Source organism: Callithrix jacchus, chromosome 6, assembly GCF_049354715.1.
Source record: "Callithrix jacchus isolate 240 chromosome 6, calJac240_pri, whole genome shotgun sequence".
NCBI lineage: Eukaryota > Metazoa > Chordata > Mammalia > Primates > Cebidae > Callithrix > Callithrix jacchus.
This window is the reverse complement of record NC_133507.1, coordinates 92,176,109-92,201,833: the sequence shown is the minus strand read 5'-3', so window position 1 is coordinate 92,201,833 and position 25,725 is coordinate 92,176,109. Positions and strand designations below refer to the sequence as shown.

At 36.3% G+C, this 25,725-nt stretch overlaps 1 protein-coding gene across 10 annotated transcripts in view; it reads right to left on the bottom strand.

Annotated features, from left to right (window-relative positions):
• LOC144576666 (uncharacterized) overlaps positions 1–25,725 on the bottom strand; it is a 489,614-nt gene that overhangs the window by 143,133 nt on the left and 320,756 nt on the right. For 8 of the 10 annotated variants that reach the window (XR_013518956.1, XR_013518957.1, XR_013518958.1 and 5 more), the window contains one exon: positions 11,084–11,191. Coding sequence is in view for 3 of the 10 variants with exons in the window: in XM_078327895.1 (XP_078184021.1) it covers positions 11,084–11,191 (108 nt within the window). In the remaining 7 variants the exon portion in view is untranslated. Of the gene's footprint in view, positions 1–4,627; positions 9,956–11,083; positions 11,192–25,725 lie in introns of those variants that run through there. The other 2 variants (XM_078327894.1, XM_078327893.1) reach the window with 2 other exon arrangements.

Below are 25,725 nucleotides of genomic sequence, written 5' to 3'. Positions count from 1 at the left end.
CTGACTTATGATAATATAGTCAATGAAAATTAACCTTTTTACTTTGTGCGTAGCCTTGCATGTTCTGCAGAAAACACGTACTTCCTAAGCTGGAGACACTTGTGATGTAAGGCAGGGCACAATACTGTCTGTTTGTAAGGGACTATAAAATGATCTGGGCCAGTGTGTCCAGGTGATTTATTAATCTACACATAGACATGAGATTTCAGGTTGTTGCAATGTTGTTCTTTACATTGAGTCACAATTGGGTTTGACGTGAACATGCAGTTTGAGTATTAGTGTACAGTTGAGCAGTCTTATGCAATGACCAGGGGCCCAGGCCTGTCTGTCAAAAGGTTTGGTCATAATTACTCCTTCTTCCTTAAAAGCTGTGCTATAGGCAACTACAGTCGTCACTGTGATAAAACTTGCCATACTTGATTGTGTAAGTATTTTGCTATGGTTTGAATATGTCCCCTAAATTACAAGTGTTGAAAACTCATCTTCAATGTGACATTATAAAAAGGTGGGACCTCTAAGAGTTGATTGGATAATGAGGGCTCTGTCTCATGAATGGATTAGTAGGTTAGTGAATTAATAGGTTATCCTGGAAATGAAACTGATGGATTTATAAGAAAAGAAAGACTTGAGCAAGCATGCAAGCACACTCGGCCCTCTCACCATTGATGGTCTTGCTACCTTGGGACTCTATAGAGAAACTGCATCAGAAAGAAGGCCCTCACCAGATTCCAATCCATGCCCTTGGATTTCCCAGCCTCCAGAATGTAAGAAATATAATTATTTTCTTTATTAATTGCTTAGTTTCAGGTATTATGTAATATGCAACACAAAATGACTGTTATAAGAATGGTGTTAAATGAACTCATGGAATTGAAAGTGCTTTATTAGTTCTAGTATTCTAGATGGATATTTGTAATTATTGTAATTAATTTAAATGGAAGTCATCAAGAAAAAAAGATAATAATGAAACTCCAGACTAGAATGTTTGGATATTTTAACATTTCTCAGTCTTGTAATTCCCTGTAATCAATAACGGAAGTGAGGTTGGTCTCTTCATCAGTATTTATGATGAAATTCTGAAAATCCATGTGGAAATACTGAATGTGTATTAAATAAGAAGAAATACCTATTATTTTTATGTGACATAATATTTTCTATTTGACCTGTTTTTCTCTGTTCATTAAAAGTTTGTCTTACTGCCATTAAAATCTGCCAAACCCAGACCAAAAGGATGAAAATAAAATTTTTAAATTATTTTACCTATAACACTGAATTTCTTCACAATCATTCAAAGAAACTAATCAGATTGGGTTTTATTCAGAATATTGTTATAAACAATTAAATGGCAGTAAAGGAAATTTGCTTTTCTACAGTAACTAATACAGGATCTAATTACAGGATCTTATTACACTTTAGGTTAAAAAGTTTTCAGGCTGATTCTATAATTCAGCTTTTTTTCAGTCTTACCCAAGAACGAAAAATTATGTATGTTGTTTGCATAACACCTTATAAAGTGTGATGCAGTTTTATGTGTTATTTGAACTCTGCATAATAACACTGGGAAGGTGAAGGACAGGCATAGAAGTAGATGTTTCAGCTACAAAAGCTCAAGAGATTTTCCCCAGGCTGCACTCTTTTCAAGCAAGTAGCAGGGCTTCTACTTAAGCCAAGCACTTCTGACCTCTAAGTCTATGTTCTTCGTCTCATAGCATGATCAGTGCTTCTCACACATCATGTTCCTGCCATTGTACCTGTGATTTTCCTTGTTTGGAAGACTTCATCTGGGAATTGGGGTTTTATTACACTGTTTTGAATATACTGTAGGTTGCTTGTTCTCTCTATAACTTCATTGACTCAAATTGTAAAATGTCCGATGCCTCAGTGGCTTTAGAGATAACAGTAGCTGTTATTACTAAAAATGAGTGAAATAAAAGGATTTTTCTGTTTCAAACACATAAAAAGCAAAGGACAGTCTTCTTGCTGAAGAATTGTTGGCTACATGTAATCTAATCATAAAATAACTGTACTTTGAATTTAATGAATAACAAATTTTTTCATTCTTCTGATTTTTGTTTGTAAATGTTAAAACGTAGTGGATGATTATTTATTTTCTGTTAAGCTATTAAGGACTTGGAACTTCTGTTTTCTTTCTATGCTAATATAGACCAACATATTATAATTGATGTCCTTAGCCAGTCATCCGGAAAAGTCATATTTTCATAAATTCATCTCTAAGTCTTTGACTTCCTTTGCTAGAACCTGCATGCCTTCCTGCCTCCTCAAACCAAAACACCAAACAAAACATAAAAACAAAAACAAGAAAACACAAAGCAAGCCAGTGAACATTCAGGTATATTCCGTTTATGAAGTTTTGTGTTTTCCCTTCCTGTCTCTCATCATTAACTTTTATACCAGTAATAATCAAGTATATTTGTATTCTGGAAACTATTTCTGCATATATGCAACAAATTCTGTTGAGAATGAACGAGAATTAAGTTTAGCAATAAAGTATCTTATAAAGTGCTTTATTTCCATATATCTGGGCATAGCTGCATCTGTTTGTGATGGTTGGGGAGATAGGTAAAAGTGAAGGTTTTTTAAAAAGATCTGATAGAGAATGTGAAGTTGATTCATTTCGCCAGATTAGAGTCCACCCGTAGCTTTCATCAACTTTCTGGTAGACATCTCTATGTTCATAGTTCTCATTTTTTGTCCTAGTTTCTTTTTTTTAAGAACAGTGTAAGTCCATTAATCCTAAGCAAAGAACCAATGTATTCTGAAGAATGGTTATGGATAATGAAATATGAAGTTGTATAGGTTTGTACTAATTGGAGGGATGGGCACGATTTCCTACTCATATTCCAATGACTTTGAAAGGAGCAGAGTCTGTTTCCATATAGCAATAAAGTCATCATGTCCAAGTGGTTGATTCTCTATTTTATTTTAAATACTCTTTCTAGGTCTTTCACATGAAGAAAGCTCATTTGATGGAAATACTTAACAAGTTATTTACATTTTTAACAAGTTGCTGATAAATTTTATTATCAAAATCAGACACAGAAACAATGCTGCAATCATCAAGATTATGACCAATTTTTATTTAAAGGTACTATAAAGTATATTATTCTGAACATTTGTCACTACATTCCTACAAAGTATATTATTCTGAACATTTATCACTACATTCCATGGCACAAAGTATAATTAATTAATTGCTATATGTATTGTTTACAAAAAACTTCCTTATACATGTTTCAATTAATAGTCATAAGAAGCCAAGAAAACTTGTGGCACAAAGTTGAATGAGCAGTGTGATGGGAATATCACCTGAATCCATATTAGCTGCGCTTAGCTGTCCTTATTTACGTGCTTTTGTCAGCTACTGTGTTATTATAGATCAGATATTGATCCTAGTATGTTTACTCATATATTTATTCATTTTAAGTGAATATTCATTATGAAAACAAGATTTTTCCCTCTGAAATATCTAGTTTGATCCAACACATGTAATGTGATTATGTGGATCTACTCAGGATATAGTGATATTCAAAACCAGTGAAATATAAGGAGCCAAATCATCAGGTGTATTCAAGGCGACCCTCTTTCACTATAGGAAGACCCTAATCTCTGGGGACTGGCATTGGAAAAATAAAACACTAAAGCTTCCAAATTTTGGAAAGCTGGTCAAGATTGGAAAAATATACCTGTAAGTTGTGTAAGCTGTATTTGCCCAATTCTACCAAACCACTCTCCCTTAGACCATACCAGTTACAGCACTCTGGAATTTGCAGTTGAGTGACAAAAAAAGTCTTACAAGACAAGTAAATGTTTCTTCCTCATCAACCTCTACTTTCAGTTGACTTAAAGTGAGCTCTTCTCATTCATTTTTGATTAGGTTGGTGCAAAAGTATTTGCAGTTTTTATCTTTACTTTTAATTACTAATTCCTTATTGAGCCACAAGGGCCAGACACAAAAGTCAACCTTTGAAATACACATTTTTGTCTACTTTGGGGAAACCATGAGTACATATCAGTGTATATAGTATCTGTGTACATGTATTTATTAAAAAAACCTAAAAATGTATTAAATTTTATGAAAGAAATGCATGATATAATATTCTAAAGGAATTGTATTCTTAGGCTTACATTACGAGCGAGAAGTATCTTCTTTTTCCCAGTCCTGCTCCCCAAAGACTGCCATTTTCCACTCTAGTTGTATTTTCTGCTCTTTATATGATTCTGCTAAAATATAATTGTTAAACTGAAATTCCTTATTTTTTTAATTTTAGACTCTATTTTTGCAGTTTTATTTATTTATTTGAGACAGAATCTCTCTCTCTCTCTCTCTCTCTCTCTCTTTGTTGCACAAGACGGAGTGCAGAAGCACGACCTCAGCTCACTGCAACCTCCACCTCTGGGTTCAAGTAATTCTCATGCCTCAGCCTCTAGAGTAACTGGGATTGGAGGCATGAGTTACCACGCCTGGCTAATTTTTTTTTTTTTTTTGTATTTTAGTATAAATGGGGTTTTGCCATGTTTGCCAGGCTGGTCTCAAACTCCTGGCTTCGAGTGATCCACCCACCTCGGCCTCCCACAGTGCTGATATTATAGGCATAAGGCACCATAGCAGGCCTATTTTTGCAGCTTTATTAAGGTTTAATTAATATATGATAAGTCACACATATTTAAAGATTACAATTTAATACATGTTGACATATATATACATAAACACACCCATAAAATAATCACCTCAATCAAAATAATGAACATTCCCATCATCCCCAAAGGCTTTTTCACACCTCTTTGAAACCCAGTCTTTCTCCCATACCTCCCTTATTCCCAGACCCATGTAACCATTGGGTCTGCTTTCTATCACTAAACATTAGTTTATTCTTCCTGGAGATTTATATAAATTGAATCATATTGTATGTAAGTTTGTTTAATCTTTTTTCATTCAATATAATCATTTTGATATCCATGTATGCTGAGCATGAATCAACAATTTATTTTTATGACTATTATTCTATTATAAGGCTATATCACAATTTAATTTAACCATTCAACTATTTGTTGATGGGCATTTCCACAACTTAACTATTTATAAGTAAGCTAGGGCCAGGTGCAGTGGCTCATGCCTGCAATCCTGACACTTTGGGAAGCTAAGCCAGGAAGATGGCTTGAGGCCAAGAGTTTGAGACCAGTCTGGGTAAGAAAGTGAGATCCTGTCTCTACCAAAAAAATAAAAAGAAAAAAAGAAAAAGAAAAAATAGCTGGGTATGGGGACATGCACCTGTGGTAGCTGCTCAACAGACTGAGGATCACTTGAGCCCAGGATTTTGAGGCTGTAGTGATCTATGGTCAGGCCACTGCACTCCAGCCTGAGTAACAGAGCAAGACCCTATCTCAAAAACAAAACAAAATAAAACAAAAAACAAAAACAAAAGAGTAAGCTGCTATGAGCATAGGTTCGATATTATATTTTGACTTCTTACTTGGTAGCTAAGGCTTTAACTCTCTTGCACAGTTATCCTTGCTCATTGTTTTTTCTCCTTAACGAAGTTCAATTATATTTCACATTTTGGAGTTATATGAATATTCAGTATTTATATTATTTTTACAAAGCAGTATTGTTTATTGCTGAGCTGAATAGTGGAAAATATTAATTTTACTTTCTCATATACCTTTTTTTAATAAGTTGCCTCACTTTTCTCCATGTTTTTATTCTTATATTGACCTATTATTACTTTTGACCATCCATCAGCCACTCAATACCATGTTGCAAATGGGAGAATGTAAGAATAATCTGTTATTTCTATTTCGTTAATGAGTGCACCCTTCTGGGAGCTTTGACTCCCCTGTCTACAGTGAACACTTGCTCTCCTGGGCAGCTGTACAGCTGCATTCTCGTTGCTCTTGCTCAGGGAATTTCCTTCATTTCCCTCCTGGGTCTTTCTCTTTGGTTTTACTTTAGTGAGACACATCTCCCAGCATTATTCTTGAGATAGTGCATGGGGAAGATGGTAAAAAGAAATACATGCATACATATGTCTGTGTGTGTGCATATATATGTCTGTATGCCCATATGCATATATGCACACACATATGTATATAGTACATATCTGAAAATTCTTTTATCCAATTTGACTGAGGGAAAAGTGCTGATTGAAAATTATTTTTGCTCAGCATTGTAAGAGTATCGTCTATTGTTTCCTAGTTTCCAGTGTTGGTGAGATGACTGACACCACTTCATATTCTTTATTTTGTGTGTGACCAATTTTTTTCCATCTGGAGTATTTTTACACAAAGAATAAGGAATTATTCTTCATGTTACAAAATTTTGCAATAATTTACATTGCTAGACTCATCTTTCTGAGCATCCCTTTATTCAACAGAATTATATTCTTTCTGCCTAGAAAATTATCTGGTATTATTTCTTCGGTAATTGCTCTGCCCACTCCCCACCCTCAAACTCCCCTGGAAAAAAAAACTGCTCTTTTTCTCTCTTTTGGAACTTCTATTAACAGTATATTAGGTCATTTAATGACCTTTTTAAATTACTCCTATTTCATCATTTGATCTACAAAAATGGTAGTTTCATATGACCCAATCTAATATATTGGATCATAAATATTTATATCATAATAAATATTTACATATTTATGGCTATATTTATGATCCAACCTAATATATTGGATCAAATATATATATATGGCTATGTTTATGGATATGGATATATGATCTATATCCATAAACAGAGCCATATATGTATTTTTTTCTTCTCTGCATTGTCCCTGTTTTCACTAAGGTTTCTCTTAGCATTTATTAAGTTTCAGCTCTACCTTTGATCCTAGAGTCTCTCCTAAATGACTGATGATCTTAGATTAAATGTCTATATTAAATAACGAAGCACCTACAAACTAAGTGTATACTCTCTGTGCTTAGGAGTGAGCCGTGAATGAGTTAGCTTCCATGTAGGGAGTTGGTATGTGAATGCAGCTATTTCATTGGTAAAATTATAAATTTTAGTGTAAGCTAACATTTTCTCTGACACTGTACAAAGGATCTTTTAGTTTTTGCCCTCGATTTATAGGCCTGGCTGCTGGTCCTCTGAAAAAGAGGGTGAGATCTTGACATTTTCATGCACACTTTTGCTCAAGTTCCCTGTTTTAAATCTAGCTCTTTTCTTTGTTTTCCATTGTGTCCATTGTTCCTAAATCCAAAGGCTGATTTGTTCAATGTATGCAAAGAGGCAACCCCTAGTCTCCCAGCAAAGGTGGACACTGGGCCATCTGGAGTAGAACTACGATCCTGAAGGCCCAACTGTCCCCTTTGTGGGTTTTCACCCCGAGGTAAGCCATGTCTAGGTCTGTTGTAGGTGTTTACTAAACTCAAAAGAGTATCTTGGCAAGCATTTCTTCCTAGGATCCTAGACAAATCTCCCCATGATAACACGGTAATAGAGATCTTCTGCTTTGTGGATTTCTTGCACATGAAGCTCTTTTCCAATGTACCTGTGTGGGAGAAATGCAGAGACTCTGACAGTGGGGTACTCCCTTGTATCTCTGTTTTGAAATTCTCTTGGGAATGATTTGCTAGAACCAATGGGAAAAAAACAATCTTGAACCAAGTCTGAGTTGTCATTCTCACAAATCTTCAAGACAGGCTGACCCTTCTTTGGTCTGATTCTTGATCACTCCATTTTCAGCTCCATACTTCAGTAACTCCATTTTGGAGTACTAGAAACAATTTCTGAGACCTTCTATCATTGTCATTTTCCGAGGGCCTGTGGTTGACTACTTACTGGTATCCATCTCTGCAGGTATGTAGGATTTAGGTTCTTCTCTTCACTTTTAGTCATTCTAAATTTTATTAGCATCTCTCCTTAATTAATTATTTTCTCCACTTCTGGTCACTTTACTGCTATAGATTTATAACTTTTTCTTTTCTTTACATTTATTTTGGTAGGATTTGAAGTGGAGGCAAATATAAATGCATGTACACTCTGCCTTGTTTATCTAGTGGTGGTCTTAGATCTTACATTTTAAAAATGTTTTAAATTAAAGTGTTATATACATACAATAAAATTCACCCATCCTAAGTGCACATTTTAATAACATCTTTGATGTTAGTTAGACCTTTGGTGTTTCAAATATTTTACTCAGTAGTCAAATGCAGACCTGTCATAATTACACATGTCTTTTTCTGCCTTAATCTCACACAGATAAATATTCTTATTGGTGAGAGTGGCAGAGGAGTTACATGCCCTTAAAACTCAAGAGAAATCAATTGTAGATATTTTGGGGGCACAGATCTGAATGAAAATATGTGGGATACCAGTGTACTTGACAATATAGTTAAGTACGTTGGCCCATATCAGAGCTATTTTTTGTGGATAACCAACAACGGCAAGAAACAGAATAACACACTATGACATACTACTCAGTAACTTTTAATTGGCTCCTATCCTTTTTCAAAAAGTAAGAAACAAAAGGAAAATAAATCTATTCGTTTTCCTGAAGTAAGAGAAGAAAATGAGAAAATTGAGATTTGACCAAGTGATTTCTGCTCAGTGGTACAAAGGACTATGCAAAAACATCAGGGGGGCTAAATATTTGTAGCAGATGCTCTTTTAATGGCTGCTGATAAAGCATGACAATCACTTTGAGAGCATCTGATACATTTCTCACAAGTAGCCCACTGTTCTCTTTATAAATATTGGGGGAGGAAAGTATGCAACTTATCTTTCCAAATATCTAGGTGTATTTTAATATTCTTAATTTTCAGGCATATGGAAATACAAATACCTTGTATTTATCTTCAGTGAACAAGTCTTTATCTCCTAGTTGGAACTACAAACTCAAATTCCTAAAGAAGCCAGGCTGGTGTATAAACATGGATGTAGGAAAATAGGGAGTGTTGAACTATAGAATGGCATAGCCTCCTAAAGGCACTCAAATTTAAAATATGTTTAAGGTATATAAATAAAAGCAAAAATAAATAAGTCCAAAAAGATAAAATTAAATTAAGTAAATCCAAGTTTTAGGTCCTTGTAGACTACAGGTCACAAGTTTAACTTCTAGTTTAGGAAATGGTGGGTGAGTTCTCAGATGTTCTCAGCTCCAAGGAGCAGCAGATTATGTCCTCCACCTAGTTCTCAACTAAACATTTACTTAACTTTATTATTTAGACAGGGTGCAGTGGCTTGTACCTGTAATTCCAGCACTTTGGGAGGCTGAGGTGGGAGAATTGCTTGAGACCAGAAATTTGAGACTAGCCTAGGCAACATAATGAGACTGCCATCTCTACAAAAAAAAATTTTTACAAAAAAGTATCCAAGCATAGTGGCACATGCCTGTCATCACAACTGCTCAGGAGGCTGAGGCAGGAGGGTCACTTGCTCCCAGGAGTTCAAGGCTCCAGCGAACTAGGATTGTAGCTCTGTACTCCAGCCAAGGTGACAGATCGAGGCTCTGCCTCTTAAAAACAAAACAAACAAAAATCTTCCCATTCAGTCCTAGTCCTGCTTTGATTCCTTGCTCAGAATATGTTTTTTCCCTTTCCTGCTTCTCTGGTGTTCACTCTTATTTCCTTTTTCTCTCTTCTTCCCCTTTACCTTGCCCCTCTTCAAATGAACAGAGTGTGAATGGAATAAAGAGTTTTGTGCATACCTATTTCTACAAGGGTTCCATCAAGTTGAATACCCCTAATGGCCTCATCTCCCTAGCTAAAACCTGTGTAGGGTTCTCCTTATCTGTAGCTCAGCCCACAGCTCAAGCCCTTCCACTGAACCCAGCTTGCTCTGCCAGTCTTTTCTCCTAGGACAGCAGTTCTTCCAATGTCCCAGATCCACAAGGCCACCCGCAGCCAGCCAGCATACCATGCAGACTGCTTACTCTCCACCAGCCATCCGTGTTCCTTCACTTTGCCTGGAATGTGTCTTGAATATTGTAGCTACCTAATAAGTATGAGGTGAATTTCAATTTTGTTATCAATTTGAAAGCAAATAAATTGAATTATTATCATTTCTCAATTTACTATCTTAAAGCCAGTTAAATTAAATCACATTTTGCTTATGGTTTATTTTTTTTCCTCCTTAACAATATCAAAACAAAGACTTTAAGTATGAAAGGCAGCCTTGTCCGCATTTCCATGTCCTGTTGCTTTATCAGTCTCATTAGACAGATGAAACACCTAGATGGCACTAGGTGTTTGAGTCTGGCATGCGGTTGATGGGCGTGGATAAGGAACAAGAAGTGAGATAGACTTCCAACTTTAGATATTGCTGACTAGTAGACCATCGTTCACTTTCACTGCTAAGAGCATTTTCTGCCAATGTTTTAATCCTCTGGGTTCTTCACCATTACATGAATTTGCTATATAAATTTTTATTTTTTCATTCACATAGTACACCCTTTCTTTGCCCAGTTCTCTGAGTAGAATCTTGCAAAAACAGTAAACAGTCATTTCTTAGCAATTTACAAAGGGCTTTTATTTTGCCCAAGAAGTCCACAATTTAGACACTAATGAAATATGAAATATGTCACATTATACTTCGAAAATGACTTGAGTCAATGTCAAATGTGGCATATGAGTGTTCAGGGAATTTCAAGGTTCTTATCCAAATTTTATGTCTACTTTATAGAATCTCTTCCTGCACTTATATGTCCTGATGTTTTTATAGACATTAATATCCAAAGAACAATTTAGATTGTTTAAAAAAATATATAAAGTCTGATTTATCTTTGAGACATACTTCACAACACAAACCAATTTTGCTATAGTAATATCATGTCAATATTTTTTGACAGAAGACAAATGTTGTTATTATTTCACCATTTCTTACCTTTGTAAAAGTTTAGAATTTTACAAAATGACTCTTCTTTACATGTCAAAATAGTAAGTTTATGAAAATAAAAAAAGTTGCAACTTTTGTATCTGGTGGCAATGATGGATAATCTAAGTGTGTTGGGTTGTAAATGGGGCACGAACCATATTGACATTTTTTAAAAATAAATACAATTTTAATGGAGAAATGTATCTTTTCACCAAAATCACAGATAATATTGTTTTCAAAAAAGCTTACTTTGACTTGTTTCACTTCTAATTTGATTGGATATTCTCCATGACAGAAGATTGAAATTAGGACTCTCTTAAAGGCATCAGTATCCATCCAGTAGTAGTAGTTCACTGTCTGTAATACAAAATAAACAGCAAGGGAATTAGTGCTCAGAAAAATTGTGAAAGGGATAAGACTGTGCTTCAGGCTGTCTACCTTTCCTTTACTAAGCTCTTTTCTACACCTCCATTCCTATTACCTACCCCCAAACCCTCACACAGAGTTACTCAGTGTTCTTATACTGTTTTAGCCCTTTCATAGAGGAAATCTGATACATTTGTTCAGGACAGGTACTTTAAAACTTTATGTGCTACAATGATCAGGAGATTAGAACTTAATAAAAGGGCCTAAGAGGAAAGACAATGAAGACAATGCATAACTCAGTAATTGTAGAATTCCAATATATAATTTGGGGAGAATCTTCCCAGCACTTTATTCTTGTAATATAAATGACAGGTCTTTCATGGAGGCAGTGTTTGTGAACTTTATCAGGAAACAATAGAATTGGGTTTATATTTTATGTATGATCTGGAGCTTGGGATCAGAAAATGTGGCCCAGCTTTGGTGTTCTGAGTCTTTTTATCAGAGTGCTCATAGTATTTATTCCCTTTATCCAGAAGGATATTATGCCTAGGTCATGAGTTTGGAGCTCTCTGAGAGAGACCCCATAGAGCTAGTTAGCATCTACTACCATGAGGACACAGCAGGAAGGCACCATCTATGAACCAGAAATCAGGCCCTCTTCAGACATCCAATCTTGGACTTCCCAACTCCAGAACTGAAAGAGTAAATTTCTGTTGTTTATAATGCCAAGTCTATGCTATTTTGTTATAACAGCTTAAAGTAATTTAACCATCTACTACTTCAAATACTTAACTTCTTTTGTTTGATTGTTTTCACATTTCTTTTCCAACTAAAATATAAGCTCCATGGGCACGAAACATATTTCTTATGCCTAGAAGAAAGCCTAAAATATTTATAATATTCAATAGATGTTTATTGAATCATGATCTCAAATTTTTTCCACCTTATTAACCTACACTGCCCTTGTTTTCTCTCCCACTTGTCTTTTAGTTCTGACAGGAGTCCTCAGATTCCTCTATGGTAAATAAAGACAGTCAGAATTAAAGGCTTTATCCCTCCCCAAGATTATGATTTTGTTATTTACTTCACAAATAACACGGTTAAAACTTCAGACAAATTAAATTTAGCCGAGTTCAATTGAGCGAGAAAAAGCAATGAAAAAATGATTCATGAATTAGTCTCCAGAATCATGGTAGAATCAGAGAGACTCCAAGGATGCTTCATGTTCAAAACAAATTTATAGGCAAAAAGTGGAAAATGGCATACAGAAGTCGAAGTGAGGTACAGAAACAGTGGAATTGGTTACAGGTTGGTGTTTGCCTTATCTGAACACAGTGTGAACATTCAGCGGTGTTACAAGTGATTGAAGTATGACTTCCGGGATTCACCAAGCCTCAGAGATTGTTACAGATGCATATTCCTAAGTTTTTGATCTTGTCTACCTATTAGGTTACTGTTGGTCCACAAGGACTCAAATATAGAAGTATTGAGTCTTCTATATTCTCAGGCTATGTTTAGTTTGCTTTAATAACACTCTGCATGGGGTTAAAAATTATTTTGAGGATCCTTGAATGGAAGGTAATGAAAGGATAGATATAAATATACAACCTCTGCATTAGGCCAAGTTTCCAGAAGCAGATGCTTAAACAAGGATTTGTATTCAAATGATTTATTTGAAGAATGCTGCTGGGAGAAATAGGTAAGGGAGTGGGAGACATTGGATCGGGAGAAGTGCTGCCCTAGACTCAGCCTGATCTCATGGGAACTCTAGAGATTAAAGACTACAGAGGGCTTCCCCTTCCTCCTTCCCACCAGGGCAAGGAATCAGATTTTTGCACCCTGTCTTCTGTTAGTCATTAGCTACAGACCTCTCAGGTGCTACGTAAATTCTAAGATGCTTCAAGGAAAGTGGTACCTAAGAGTCCAAGTCCAAGTCCTCTCAAGAATGTTGCTGGAGTAAGCTGTAACAGCTAACACATAGAGGCTGCTGTATGGACACACAAAACCAGCAAGAGGGATCCAGAGGAGCTGGCAAAAGCATTAATACCTCTTAATGCCAAAAGCTATACCGAACAAAAGACTCATTTGTTACCTTCTGGTCCAGTGAAGACAGATATACAGCCATACAGCATTCTTCAGGATTCCACCTAACCCTTTCGTTCCTGTGTGGGGTTCTGCTGGTTACTCACACTTACCAAATGCTTTCACTTTTAGCTCTGCCTCTACCGTCTGTTTTATTGTTAGATCACTACCATTATAGGGAAGAATAGTCCATTGATTACTCTACACTTCTCTTCGCTTAGGCTAGGGACATTTTTAATGTTTCTAAAATAAGTCCCAGGTGGTTAGGTGTGAAAATTAAAATGACCCATTAACAACTGTAATGTGCTATAAGATTTGGATTCCCACTAATTACTGTAATCTATCTCACAGCTTCAATGAATACGTAAATGAGAAAAATTATAACTTTTATGTTACTGAAACTGTGACTATTCTCTAACATCGAATATGCAGTTTGAGATGGATTTCTAAAAAATGACATAGGAAGGATGCCAATCTTAGCATAACCATACTAACATCTGTCCTACTTGTCTTTAATTATTTTGACATTCTTATTGCTATTTATAAAAAAGTAATGTTTTTCTTCAGAAATGAAACTTCGTTTAGTTTTATCTTTCACTTAGAAGCAGCAATGGTCATATAATTATCACCTGTTTATACATAATAATATGCATCTATTATATATAATACACATAGATAAATAGATATGCCTAGAGGTCAGTTTTGTTAGCAAATAATCAAAACACAAAGATGCTTTACAAAGAAAAATTGTTTTAAACATCATGCTCTACAATGAAAAAAGTCACAAAGCTCATATGCCTTTATTATTCTATTGTCTTTGTATTATAAAATCAAAATCACTTAATTCAATAATCTTAATTACCTTTTTATTAGAAAACTAATATTATGGACCAAATCCAGAGAGATTGTTAACAAATAGGGGATGAAGAGGAGTTTCCAGACACTGACACAGTTACAGACAATAGGTAGGCAACAGAAACACCGACTGAATAGGCTTACAGTCATGTGGTCTTGTATATGCAAATATTTTTAAATGCTCATAATAAATTAACTATAACATTAGATTCATGGTACTGTTTATTAAAAGTATAATTTTAGTAGATTTCCATCAAAATAGTTAAATATTTTGAGTCTTTGATAAATATGTTATTTGTAAATTTCACTCATGTAAAGTATTTTATTCCTGAAAATAGTGGAAAAATTAAATACTGTCATCTGTCTTGAAGTAGCATGAGGTTATGTTTGCATTAATATACACACATACCTCAAATAACTAGGATTTTTTTATACTTAGATGAATTTTCAACCAACAGGGTAAAGATATAGCATGCATAAAAAAGTTTTCAGTTCTGCTAAGCTCCAAATTACTGAATTCAAACAAAAAGTGAAGGAATCAAGGTAACTACTGGAGTGAACCCCGTAGGTAAAAGCATTCACTTTGTACCTTTCAAAGTGGACATGTTACCAAAGTGGTCATGTATATAACATGCTTCAGAATATTTCAAAACATGGGTTGTATGATGAGAGAGTAACTTAGGATTATCTCAGGCCAGATGCTCTCCTTAATATGTTTATTAAAGTAGTTAATTCAAATGAAAACGCCTGAGGAGGACCTTCACCCTCCTCATATACTGTGCAGTATTTACCTTTAATATTGGTTCACTAATGAAATACACACCTCAGGGAGAGAGGAAAGTAAGTTATAAACCTGCTGCAGATTCCCCAGTGAAGAAATTTCTCTCCTAAGTAGTCCCAGTTAGACTCCTACCTTGATGCAAATTCATGATGGTATGGTTTCTAAGTTAGTGTGATTCTGCTAGACTATGAGTTCCAAAAGAACAAGACCTTGACTTCATGTTCACTGCATTTATTTAACATTTGAATAAAGGCTGGGAGATACCCATCTTATGATAACACTGGATGAATGAACAAATTATCTGGTGTCACCCTGAGCACATACATCCCTTTCCATGAAATAAGTAAATAGTACTGAATTCAACTCTTAGACAATGGGCCCAAGAATAAACAGGAATGATGATCCATGAAACTGAAAAATACAGAAAAGCTGGGAGCAGAGGATGTGTATGCTGCAGTATGAAGACTACAAGAACCACTACATACAAAAGAATCTTAATACTCAGACTTGATGGTACCTGCTTTATTGGTACCTACTTGATGGTACCTACTTTTTCAGTATCTAATTCATTACACATCAGAAAGACTAGCCTCTGTCTTTCTGATGTGTAATGAATTCGATACTGAAAATGTAAATTTACCACTCAATTTGAATTTATTGTGGTAGCATACATAATCCCTGAAAAGTTCCATAGAACACAAATAAGCAACTACAAAGAAATATTAGAACTTCGATAAGTGGGCAACATTAGAAGACTGATGAGCTCATCTCTAACATTCCTATGGCAAATTAGGATTTGAACTTTCATGAAAATTTCTAATGTGTTGGAAAGAACATCATAGCAATTCCCTGACTTCTTTTTAGAAACAGATTTCAATCTCCTCTTCATAACCAGGACAGATAACACTCATTTCTAGGGCACATTGTAAAAGGTGTGTCTGTGCTTATTCAAAGCATAATGCCATATATAACTGTGTCTAATTCTCTAACACTCAAAATCCACATTAAAATTAAAAAAATATAAATGTGACCTTATTTTATGGAAAAGTTTTAATCTATCTTGTTTTTCTTATAATAATAAACTACAAGGAATTCTGTTTTCCACCATGATGGAATAAAATACATGTTACTAGAGTCACTCTGTTATTGTGAGTTGCCATACAATTGGATAAAATACATAAGGCAACTGTTTTTAGGTATTTATTAAGTAACCAGCAGAGCAGGACTGTGATTCTTGAGAGAAAGCAAACATATGAGGTTTGCCCCACATTCATTCATGCTTTCTGCCACAATCGAGAAGGCAGAAGCCAAGCAGAATAGTGGAGTAACTAAACTGAGAATGCAGAGATGAGACATCAATGCTGAGGTATCTGGAATTTGTAGGGCATTTCACCACAGAAGAGGAAGCTTGGGAAGGTGAGGGGTAGGAGTGCAAAAATTGTGTGGACATTCAGTGCCATTCTCAATGAAGGGCTGACAAGTGCATGCACAAAGCAAGACTGTAGGATTGCAACGCCTGCTTTTTTGTGCTCTCCATTTGCTTGGTAAATCTTCCTCCATTCCTTTATTTTGAGCCTATGTGTGTCTTTGCACATGAAATGGGTTTCCTGAATACACAAATTGGATCTAACTAAACTTAAGAGTTTCTGTACAGCAAAAGAAACTATCAATAGAGTGAACCAGCATCCAACAGAATGGGAGAAAACTTTTGCAATTTACCCTTCTGACAAAGGGCTAATATCCAGAATCTACAGAGAACTTACACAAATTTACAAGAAAAACAAACAAACAACTCCATCAAAAAGTGGGCAAAGGATATAAACAGACACTTTTCAAAAGAAGACATTTATGAGGCCAACAAACATATGAAAAAAACCTCATCATCACTAGTCATTAGACAAATGCAAATCAAAACCACATTGAGATACCACCTCATGCCAGTTAGAATGGTGATCAATAGAAAATCAGGAGACAACAGATGCTGGAGAGGATGTGGAGAAAAAGGAACACTTTTACACTGTTGGTGGGTGTGTAAATTAACTCAACAATTGTGGAAGACAGTGTGGCAATTCCTCAAGGATCTAAAAAGGGAAATACCATTTGACCCACCAATCCCATTACTGGCTATATACCCAAAGGATTATAAATCATTCTATTATAAAGACACATGTACAAGTATGTTTATTGTTGCACTAGCCATAATAGCAAAGACTTGGAGCCAACCCAAATGCCATCAATGATAGACTGGATAAAGAAAATGTGGCACATATCCACCACAGAATACTATGCAGCCATAAAAAAAGGATGAGTTCATGTCCTTTGCAGGGACATGGGTGAAACTGGAAACCATCATTCTCAGCAAACTGACATAGGAACAGGGAACTAAACACTGCATGTTCTCACCCATAAGTGAGTGTTGAACAGTGAGAACACATGGACACAGGGAGGGAAACATCACACACTGAGGCCTGCGGGGAGGGGGCTAGAGAAGGAATAGCAGGGGTTGGGGGAATTGGGGAGGGATAGCATTAGGAGAAATACCTAATGTGGATATGGGACAAAGGATGATGTAAACCACCACCTTGGCATGTGTATGCCTACATAACAAACCTGCATGATCTGCACATGTACCCCAGAACTTAAAGTATGGTTAACAACAACAACAAAAAAGCAAGACTCTACAATGCTAAGCACCATAGGACTAACGGCAAAAGTGAAACAGCCCCAGCCTACCAACAGATAGAAATACAGTTCTACAGAAAAAAAAAAAAAAAAAAGCACAGGAAAAGATAAAACATGCATAATATAAAAGACTGCATTTTAATTTCTTCTATTAATTTCATTTTATGTAAAGTATTAACTCTAAGCCGACTATAATATATTGTGAAACACAATGAACAAAAGCTTAAAAAAAAGAAATGAAAATTGAAAACTAAAATACTCATTAAACAAAATATAAGTGAGAAAGGGAAAAACAGAGAAATAAAACCAGGTAGGAAAAAAGAGAATAACAAAATGACAGACATAAGCAGTTACATGAGAATTTTTTGAATATCTATAGACTGAGTACCCCAATTATAAAGCAAGTAAAACAAAATGTAAATATTTGCTATCTACATGATATCATCTTAAATATAAAGATACAGAGAAGAAGAAAATAAAAAGATGGGAGAAAAAGACACACCATGCAAATAGTAAATAAACATAATAAAGCTAGTAGGAATACGTTGATATAAGACAAAGCAGACATTTAAGACTAGAAATACCTTACTATTGAAATGAAAGATTGAAAAACTAGAAATATAAGCATAAATAAGAAAGAATATTTCATAATGTGAAAAGGACTAATTAATCAAGAATGTGTGACAATCATAAATATGTAGAGACATAGTAATCGAGTTCCAAAATGCATTAAACAAAAACTGACAAAACTAATGATAAAAATAGACAAATTTATCATTGTAGTTAGAGATGTCAGTACCTTTCTTTTAATATTAATTGAAATAGGAATACAGAAGATTTGAACAACTCTGCCAACCAACTTGACCTAATTGACATCTATAAAATAATGCATCTAAGAAGTATAGAATAGACCTTCTTTTCATGTCTGCATGGAACAGTATTGAGAAAGACAACATACTGGGCTGTAAACCAGTCTCAATGCCTTTTAAAGGATTGAAATTTGAGAGCTCTGACTATAGCTTAATTAAAGTAGAAGTCAGTTACAAAAAAACATGAAAAATCCTCAAATATTTGGAGATTAAACAATTCTCTTAAGTAATTAATGGGTCAAAGAAGAATCACAGAAAACTAAGAATTTTAAACTGAATTTTAAGAAAAATGAAATATGTCAGTATCTACCAGATGTCATTAAAATAGTGCTTAAAGGAAAATATGTAGTTTTACATAATTATGTAAAAGGAGGAAAATGGTTTGAAATTAATGCTTTAATTTTCAACCTTATAAGCCCATAAAAAGTAACTTAAAAATTAAAGTAAGTAGGTAAAAAGAAAAGTAAATGTAAAAGCAGAAAACAACAGGAAAACAATAAATACAAATAATAAAGCAAAAGTGTCTTTTTTTTTTTTTTGAGTCAATGTCTTGCTCTGTCACCTAGGCTGGAGTGCAGTGGCACCATCTCAGCTCACTGCAACCTCTGCCTCCCAAGTTAAAGTCATTCTTCAGTCTCAGCCTCCCCAGTAGCTGGGATTACAGGTGCCCACCATCATGCCCGGATAGCAAAAGTGTCCTTTGAAAAGTTTAGTAAAATATAAATTTTTAAAAATAACTCAATTTTAAAATAGAAATCTTCCACCAAGAAAAGCCAGCACAGATACTTTTATAGGTGAATTCTGTCATATTTAAAGGACATATAACCAGTCTTAGACCGGGTGCTGTGGGTCATGCCTGTAATCCCAGCACTTTGGGAGAATGAGGCATGTGGATCGCTCTGAGCTCAGGCATTCAAAACCAGCCTTAGCAAACAAACAAACAAACAAACAAAAAACCTTGTGTCTATAAAAATACAAAAGTTAGCTGAGCATGGTGGAAAAGGAAAGGGATAGAAAAATCATACTGATATTTTAGGGAAAGAAAAGGGGGGAAAATCCTACTTGCATGAAAATAATTACAAATACTAGAAATGTCTGCATCTCCAGATGAGAAGGAACCAGCAAAGGACTTCTGGTACCATGAAAAATCTGAATGTAATGACACCACCAAAGGAGTACACTAGCTCCTCAGCAATGGTACCTAACCAAAATGACAGATAACCAGAAATGCCAGATAAAGAATTCAAGCAAGGATTGCAAGGAAGTTCAATAAAACCCAAGACACACAAAAACTTCTAAAGCAATCCAGAAAATAAAAGAAGAAATAAACAACTTAAAAAGAAATCAATCAGAGCTTCTAGAATTGAAAAACACACTTAAAATACAATTGAAAGCTTTGCCAACAGAATGAATCAACCAGAAAAGAGAATTTCAGATCTTGAAGACTGGTCTCTCCAACTAACCCAGTCAAACAAAAATAAAGAAAAATAAATTTAAAAAATGAATAAAATCTTTAAGAAATAATGAAATTATGTGAAGCAACCAAATCTATAAATTATTAGCGTTCCTGAGAGAGAAGGAGAAAAAGCCAACAACCTGGAAAATATATTCAAGGGAAATTCAAGAAAATTTCCCCAATCTCACTAGAGGGATAGACATCTAAATACAAGAAATTCAGAGAACACCTGTGAGATACTATCCGAAATGAGCATAACCAAAGCATATAGTCATCATAGTGTCCAAGGTGAACATTAAAGAAAACATCTTAAAGGCAGCTGAAGAAAAAAGTCAAATTACATACAAAGAAAATCCTTTCAGGCTAACAGCTGACTTCTTAGCAGAAACTTCACAAGCCAGAAGAGAATGGGGGCCTATTTTCAGCATTCTTAAAGGAAAGAAATTCCAGCCAAGAATTTTATATTGTATACCCTGCCAAACTAAGCTTCATAAGTGAAGAAGAAAACATATTTTTCAGATAAACAAGTGCTAAGGGAATTTGTTACAACTAGACCAGAATTACAAGAGATTCTTCAGGTAGTTTTGAACATGAAAATGAAAGAACAATACCTCCTTCCACAAAAGCACACTTAAGTACATAGCCCACAGACCCTACAAAACAACCACATAGTAGGAACTAGAAAGCGAAAAGCTGACAACTTTACAATAGGATCAAAACATCACATATCAATATTAACCTCAAAATTATCACCTTGAATGGTCTAAACACCCTACTTAAAAGACATAGAGTGACAAGTTGAATTTTAAAAAGACCCATTCAAAAGACTCACCTCACAGTAACTACACCCATGGGTTCTATGTAAAGAATTGGAGAAAGATCTATCACACAAATGAAAACAAAGAAAAAAAAAGCAAGAATCGCTATTCTTATATCAGATAAAAACATATTTTAAACCAACAACAGTAAAAGAGTATCACATAACGATAAAGGGTTCAATTTAACAAGAAGACCTAGCTATCCTAAATATATATACACCCACCACAGGAGCTCCCATATTCATAAAACAAGTACAAGTACTTCTAGATCTACGAAAAGACTTAAACAGCCACAAAATAATAGTGGGGAACTACAACACTCCACTGACTGCATTAGACAGATAATTGAGGAAGAAAACTGACAAAGAAATTATGGACTTAAATCACACATTTGACGAATTGGAAATGCCTTATAGGGAAAACTGCAAAGTCCAGGGCAAAAACATGCTGACAGAAGTGCATAGAGCCTTAGAAGCAAACCCAAAAGACCCCACCCAGAATTTTCTACAGTCACAACCCCTGGGAAGGAGTGGAATAGGAAAGGGATAGAAAAAACCATAATAATATTCTAAGGAAAGTAAATGGGAAAAAAATCCTACATGCATGAAAATAACTACAAATATTAGAAGTGTCTGCATCTCCAGATTTATGTGGTTTGGATCTGTGTCCCCACCAAATCTTATGTCAAATTATAATCATCATTTTTGGAGGTGGGGCCTGCTGGGTGGTAACTGGATCATTGTGGGGGCTGATTTCCCCACGTGGTGCTGTTCTAATGATAGTGAGTGAGTTCTCATGAAATCTGGTTGGTTAAAAGTGTGTGGCATCTCCCTGCCTCCTTTTCTGCTGCTCTTGCCATGTGAAATGCTGATTTCCTCTTTGCCTTCCACCATGATTGTTAAGTTTCCTGAGGCCCTCTCAGAAGCTGAGCAGATGGCAGCACCATGCTTCCTGTACAGCCTATGAAACCGTGAGCCAATTAAACCTCTTTTCTTTATAAATCAGCCAGCCTCAAGTATTCATTTGTAGAAGTGAGAATAAGCTATCACTGTTCTAGGCTTGAGATCCAATTGTAATTCCCCTAACATTATGACACTTAACACTGTTGTTGGAAAGACAAATATCTACCAAATAATCACAAAAATATGTGTGCTAATATGTATGCATACTAATATGCAGTAATTAGTACTAAAGGTATTAATATGAAAAGAGAAATGAAGGAAAGGTACACAGGACCATACGAGCTTATAACAATGATAGAAATTCCTTATGTTTATTTCTTACAACAACACTACAAAATAAGAGTGATCATTATTCTTGCCACATAATAGCTGAAGAATTTATGGCAATGGGAGTATTAACAACTTACTGAAGGTTACAGAGCTAGGGGATGGCTATGACAGTGTTTTCATTTAGCCCTTTTATCTCTAGATTCTATTGCCTTAACCACAATGATACCATTGCATATCTACCCGGTCTGGAGATTCAGGAAGATGTTTCTGAAAAATAAACCTATTTAAGCTGGGATGTGAAGGATGGGTAACAGTTATGTACAAGGAAAAGAAGAGAGTATGTGTGCAAATCCCCCTGGCATGGCTTGAGCATGAAGTACTTGATGGATGAGAAAGCTGTGTATATCTGTTAATTTGATGAGAATCAGAGAAGATTCTAAAGATGATTTAACCTTTAAAATTTCATTAGTTTGTATCCTTCTAAATATTTTTAAAAGACCTTCTATATTAACAGTTAAACCCACATTTTCCATGAGCAGCTGAATCTTGTTGGCGTTCCATCCTCAGGGAGGATGAAGAATGGACCATCTTTCACTATTTAAGGACTCTTTCAAACTTAGATGCCAGCACTTTTCACTGATTATTAGGCACTGTGATTGCAGTATCAATGAAATCTGTAGCCCAATTCTTTGTTCTAATCCAGTTGAGGAAAGTTCTTTTCCCAACAACTGTAGCTCCTTGCTCCACAAAGACTCTTCTTTAGGAAACATGAAGCAGTTAATTACCCCTGCCAAACAGCAGGAAGGTAATACTTTTTTCAAATATCAAATCAGTCCAATTTCATTTAGACTTAAATGATTTTTCTGGCCCCTCTTCATGTAGACACCTCCGCAGTCAATTAGCATTGTCACTTTTAATCTTCTGTAGTCAGATCCTGGTCATTTCCCATTAGAGTTCTATTAAATAGATTCTTATGGCCTGGATGAACTGACTGCAGTGCAGTATCTACAGAAAGCATGCCAGCCATCATTATGCAGCTGGCATTTACTAAAGGTTAGATATTACTGAGAAGCTTAATCAGGAATTATGCTACATTGACTGAAAATTCACTCCTGGCTTTCCTTGACACCAAACTCAAATGCTCCTAGTATACTCAGGCTATGCCTGGATGGAAAGGCACCTTGAATTATGCATCTGAACTCAAACCATTTTAAACTCCAAGGCCTTTGAGTCAAGATCCAAAGATCATGTAACTGTCAGGGGCAGAAGAGTCTGCATCTAACTGCAATGCCAGGGGTACTCTAACTAAAAAGGAGAGAGAGAACAATGTCCTCAGGAAAAGAGAGCCCTATCTTACTGTGGCTTAGTTAAGTCTTGCAAATAAATGTAACAACAATGCAACCACAGAAAACAAAAGAACTGATAAAACATATAGAAAATTTACATTTTCTAAGTGGAAATACAGGGTAAATTAACAGCAACTCAAAACATATGGCAGCCATGAAAAAGCATCCTCTAACAGAAAAAACAACAAGCCAGGTGTCAGACAACATGGCTTCCAAATACCCAGTGCTAATTGCTGGTGTGATCTTCAGAAAAATCACCTGATTCCACTAAGCCTTTTGCTCTGGAAGTCCCTGGTTCAACATAAATAGGGTACTGAGAACTGACTGTAGCCAATTAGCACATCTTCTCTTAGCAGCAGAGTAGGGACCTGGAAAATGAAACAGAACAGAAGACAGAGGAGACCAGCATGAATGGTCCAACACTTGATAGCTGACAGGTGCTCACTGTGAGTGGATGAGGGCAAACAGGTCTTACTAAGTCCTAGGAACAGAGAGGCAGGGAAGGCAGCACTGAAAGACAGCTATGTCTACTACAAGTTTTTGTTGGCAGCCCGTCCTAGGGGATAGAAACCCTCAAACAGACAGCAGTACAAGCTGTCTCGTGGACTGTTTTCTCCTTTCTTCATCCATTCTAAGGCCAATTCAATAACTTTCTAAAGCACTTATTAGATACTGTCTCTGCCCTTTAAGGGCTTACTCTTAATAAGAAACAAACAAACAAACAAACCTGACTTTGGACAGATGATCCCAGAGAAAATGATTCAACTCACATCATTAACTTTCTTTTAGACCAAAGTTTTTGATCTCAACATAGACGCTATTCTAAACTGGATTCCCTCAACTTACCTCTTACAAAACTCCATCAATTTCCTTTTCAGCTGCCTCAAAGAAATGTTCCAGACATAAATTATAGCAAATGAGACTTGTTGGTAGATAAAAAGATTCGAAATGCTACTAAATATTTCTAAAGAAATGGAGTGGCAGAGAAGATTCAACATGGCACTGTAGGAGCAGCTCAGGATTGCAGCTCCCAGTGAAAGCACAGAGGGTGAGTGGACACTGCATTTCCATACGGATCTTCATTGCCCACAGACTAGGAGATTCCCAGGCGAAGAAGCCCCACGAATTGACAGCACAGCTGTTTCGGCCGGCACAGTTGTTTTGGCCAGCATGGCTGTTGCAGCCAACATGGCTGTTTTGGCCGGTGCTGCAGCACAGCAGCTCTCCGTACAAAATGCACTGGTCTGGTTGCCCTGTTAAACTGGCATTTGGAGATTGGGGAAGGCACATTAGCCCATTCATCTGATTAAACAGGACTGAAACATAGAATCAGGCCAGGAGATTCCTGGGCAGTGACGTTGTTTCAGCAGGCACAGTGGGTGGCCGCACGGGAAATCACACAGATCCTGGTGCCCTTTCAGCAGGCGACTGGAACACCTAGGAGAGAGTCAACGTTCAACTTAAAAAAAAAAGGGGGCTCTGAGGCAGGGAGCCAGGTGATCAGGCTTGGTGGGTCCCATGCCCACAAAAACAAACAAACAAACAAACAAACAAAAACGCTTGGGGTTGAGAGTTTCACGGCAAGCACAGCTAAACCCGGGACAGTCCAGCTTTGTGGGGGAGGGGTGTCCGCCATTACCAAGGCACTCCACCCCTATGGAGGTAGTCTGCCATTGCTGATGCAGCTTGTCGTTGCCGAGGCAACCCACCATAACAGAGAGAGTCTGCCATCACAGAGGCAGGCCACAATTGCCGAGGCAGTTTTAACCATGCCCATATAAACAAGACTGCAGGGAAATACATACAGCAGCAGGGCAGAGCCCACAGCAGCAGGGTGGACCCCACAGCAGATCAGCAAAGCCTCTGCAGGCAGACAGTGACTAGGATACATCCTTGCTGGGCAGGACAGCCCTGAAAAAAAAAGGCAGCAGCACAGTGGATACTCATAAATAAAGCCCTAACTCTCTGGGACAGAGCACCTGGGAGGGAAAAAAAGATGGGTTTATGAGTTCTGCTACAGCAGACTTAAACATATCTGCCTAGCAGCTCTGAATGAACAATGGAGTTCACAGCTCAGCACTTGAGCTCCTATAGAGAACAGTCTGTATCCTCAAGCAGCTCCCTGACCCTGTATATCCAAAGAGTCACCTCACAAAGAACTGATCAGACTGACACTGGGCAGGCATCATTCTGGGACAAAGATAGCAGAAGAAGAAACTGGTAGCAACCCTTACTGTTCTGCAGCTGCTGCAGGTGATCCCCAGGCAAGCAGGGCCTGGAGTGGACCTCAGCAGTCCTACAGCAGAGGGGCCAGACTGTTAGAAGGAAAACTAAGAAACAGAAATAACTTCATCATCAACAATCTGGATGTCCACTCAGAGACCCAATCTGAAAATCAGCAACT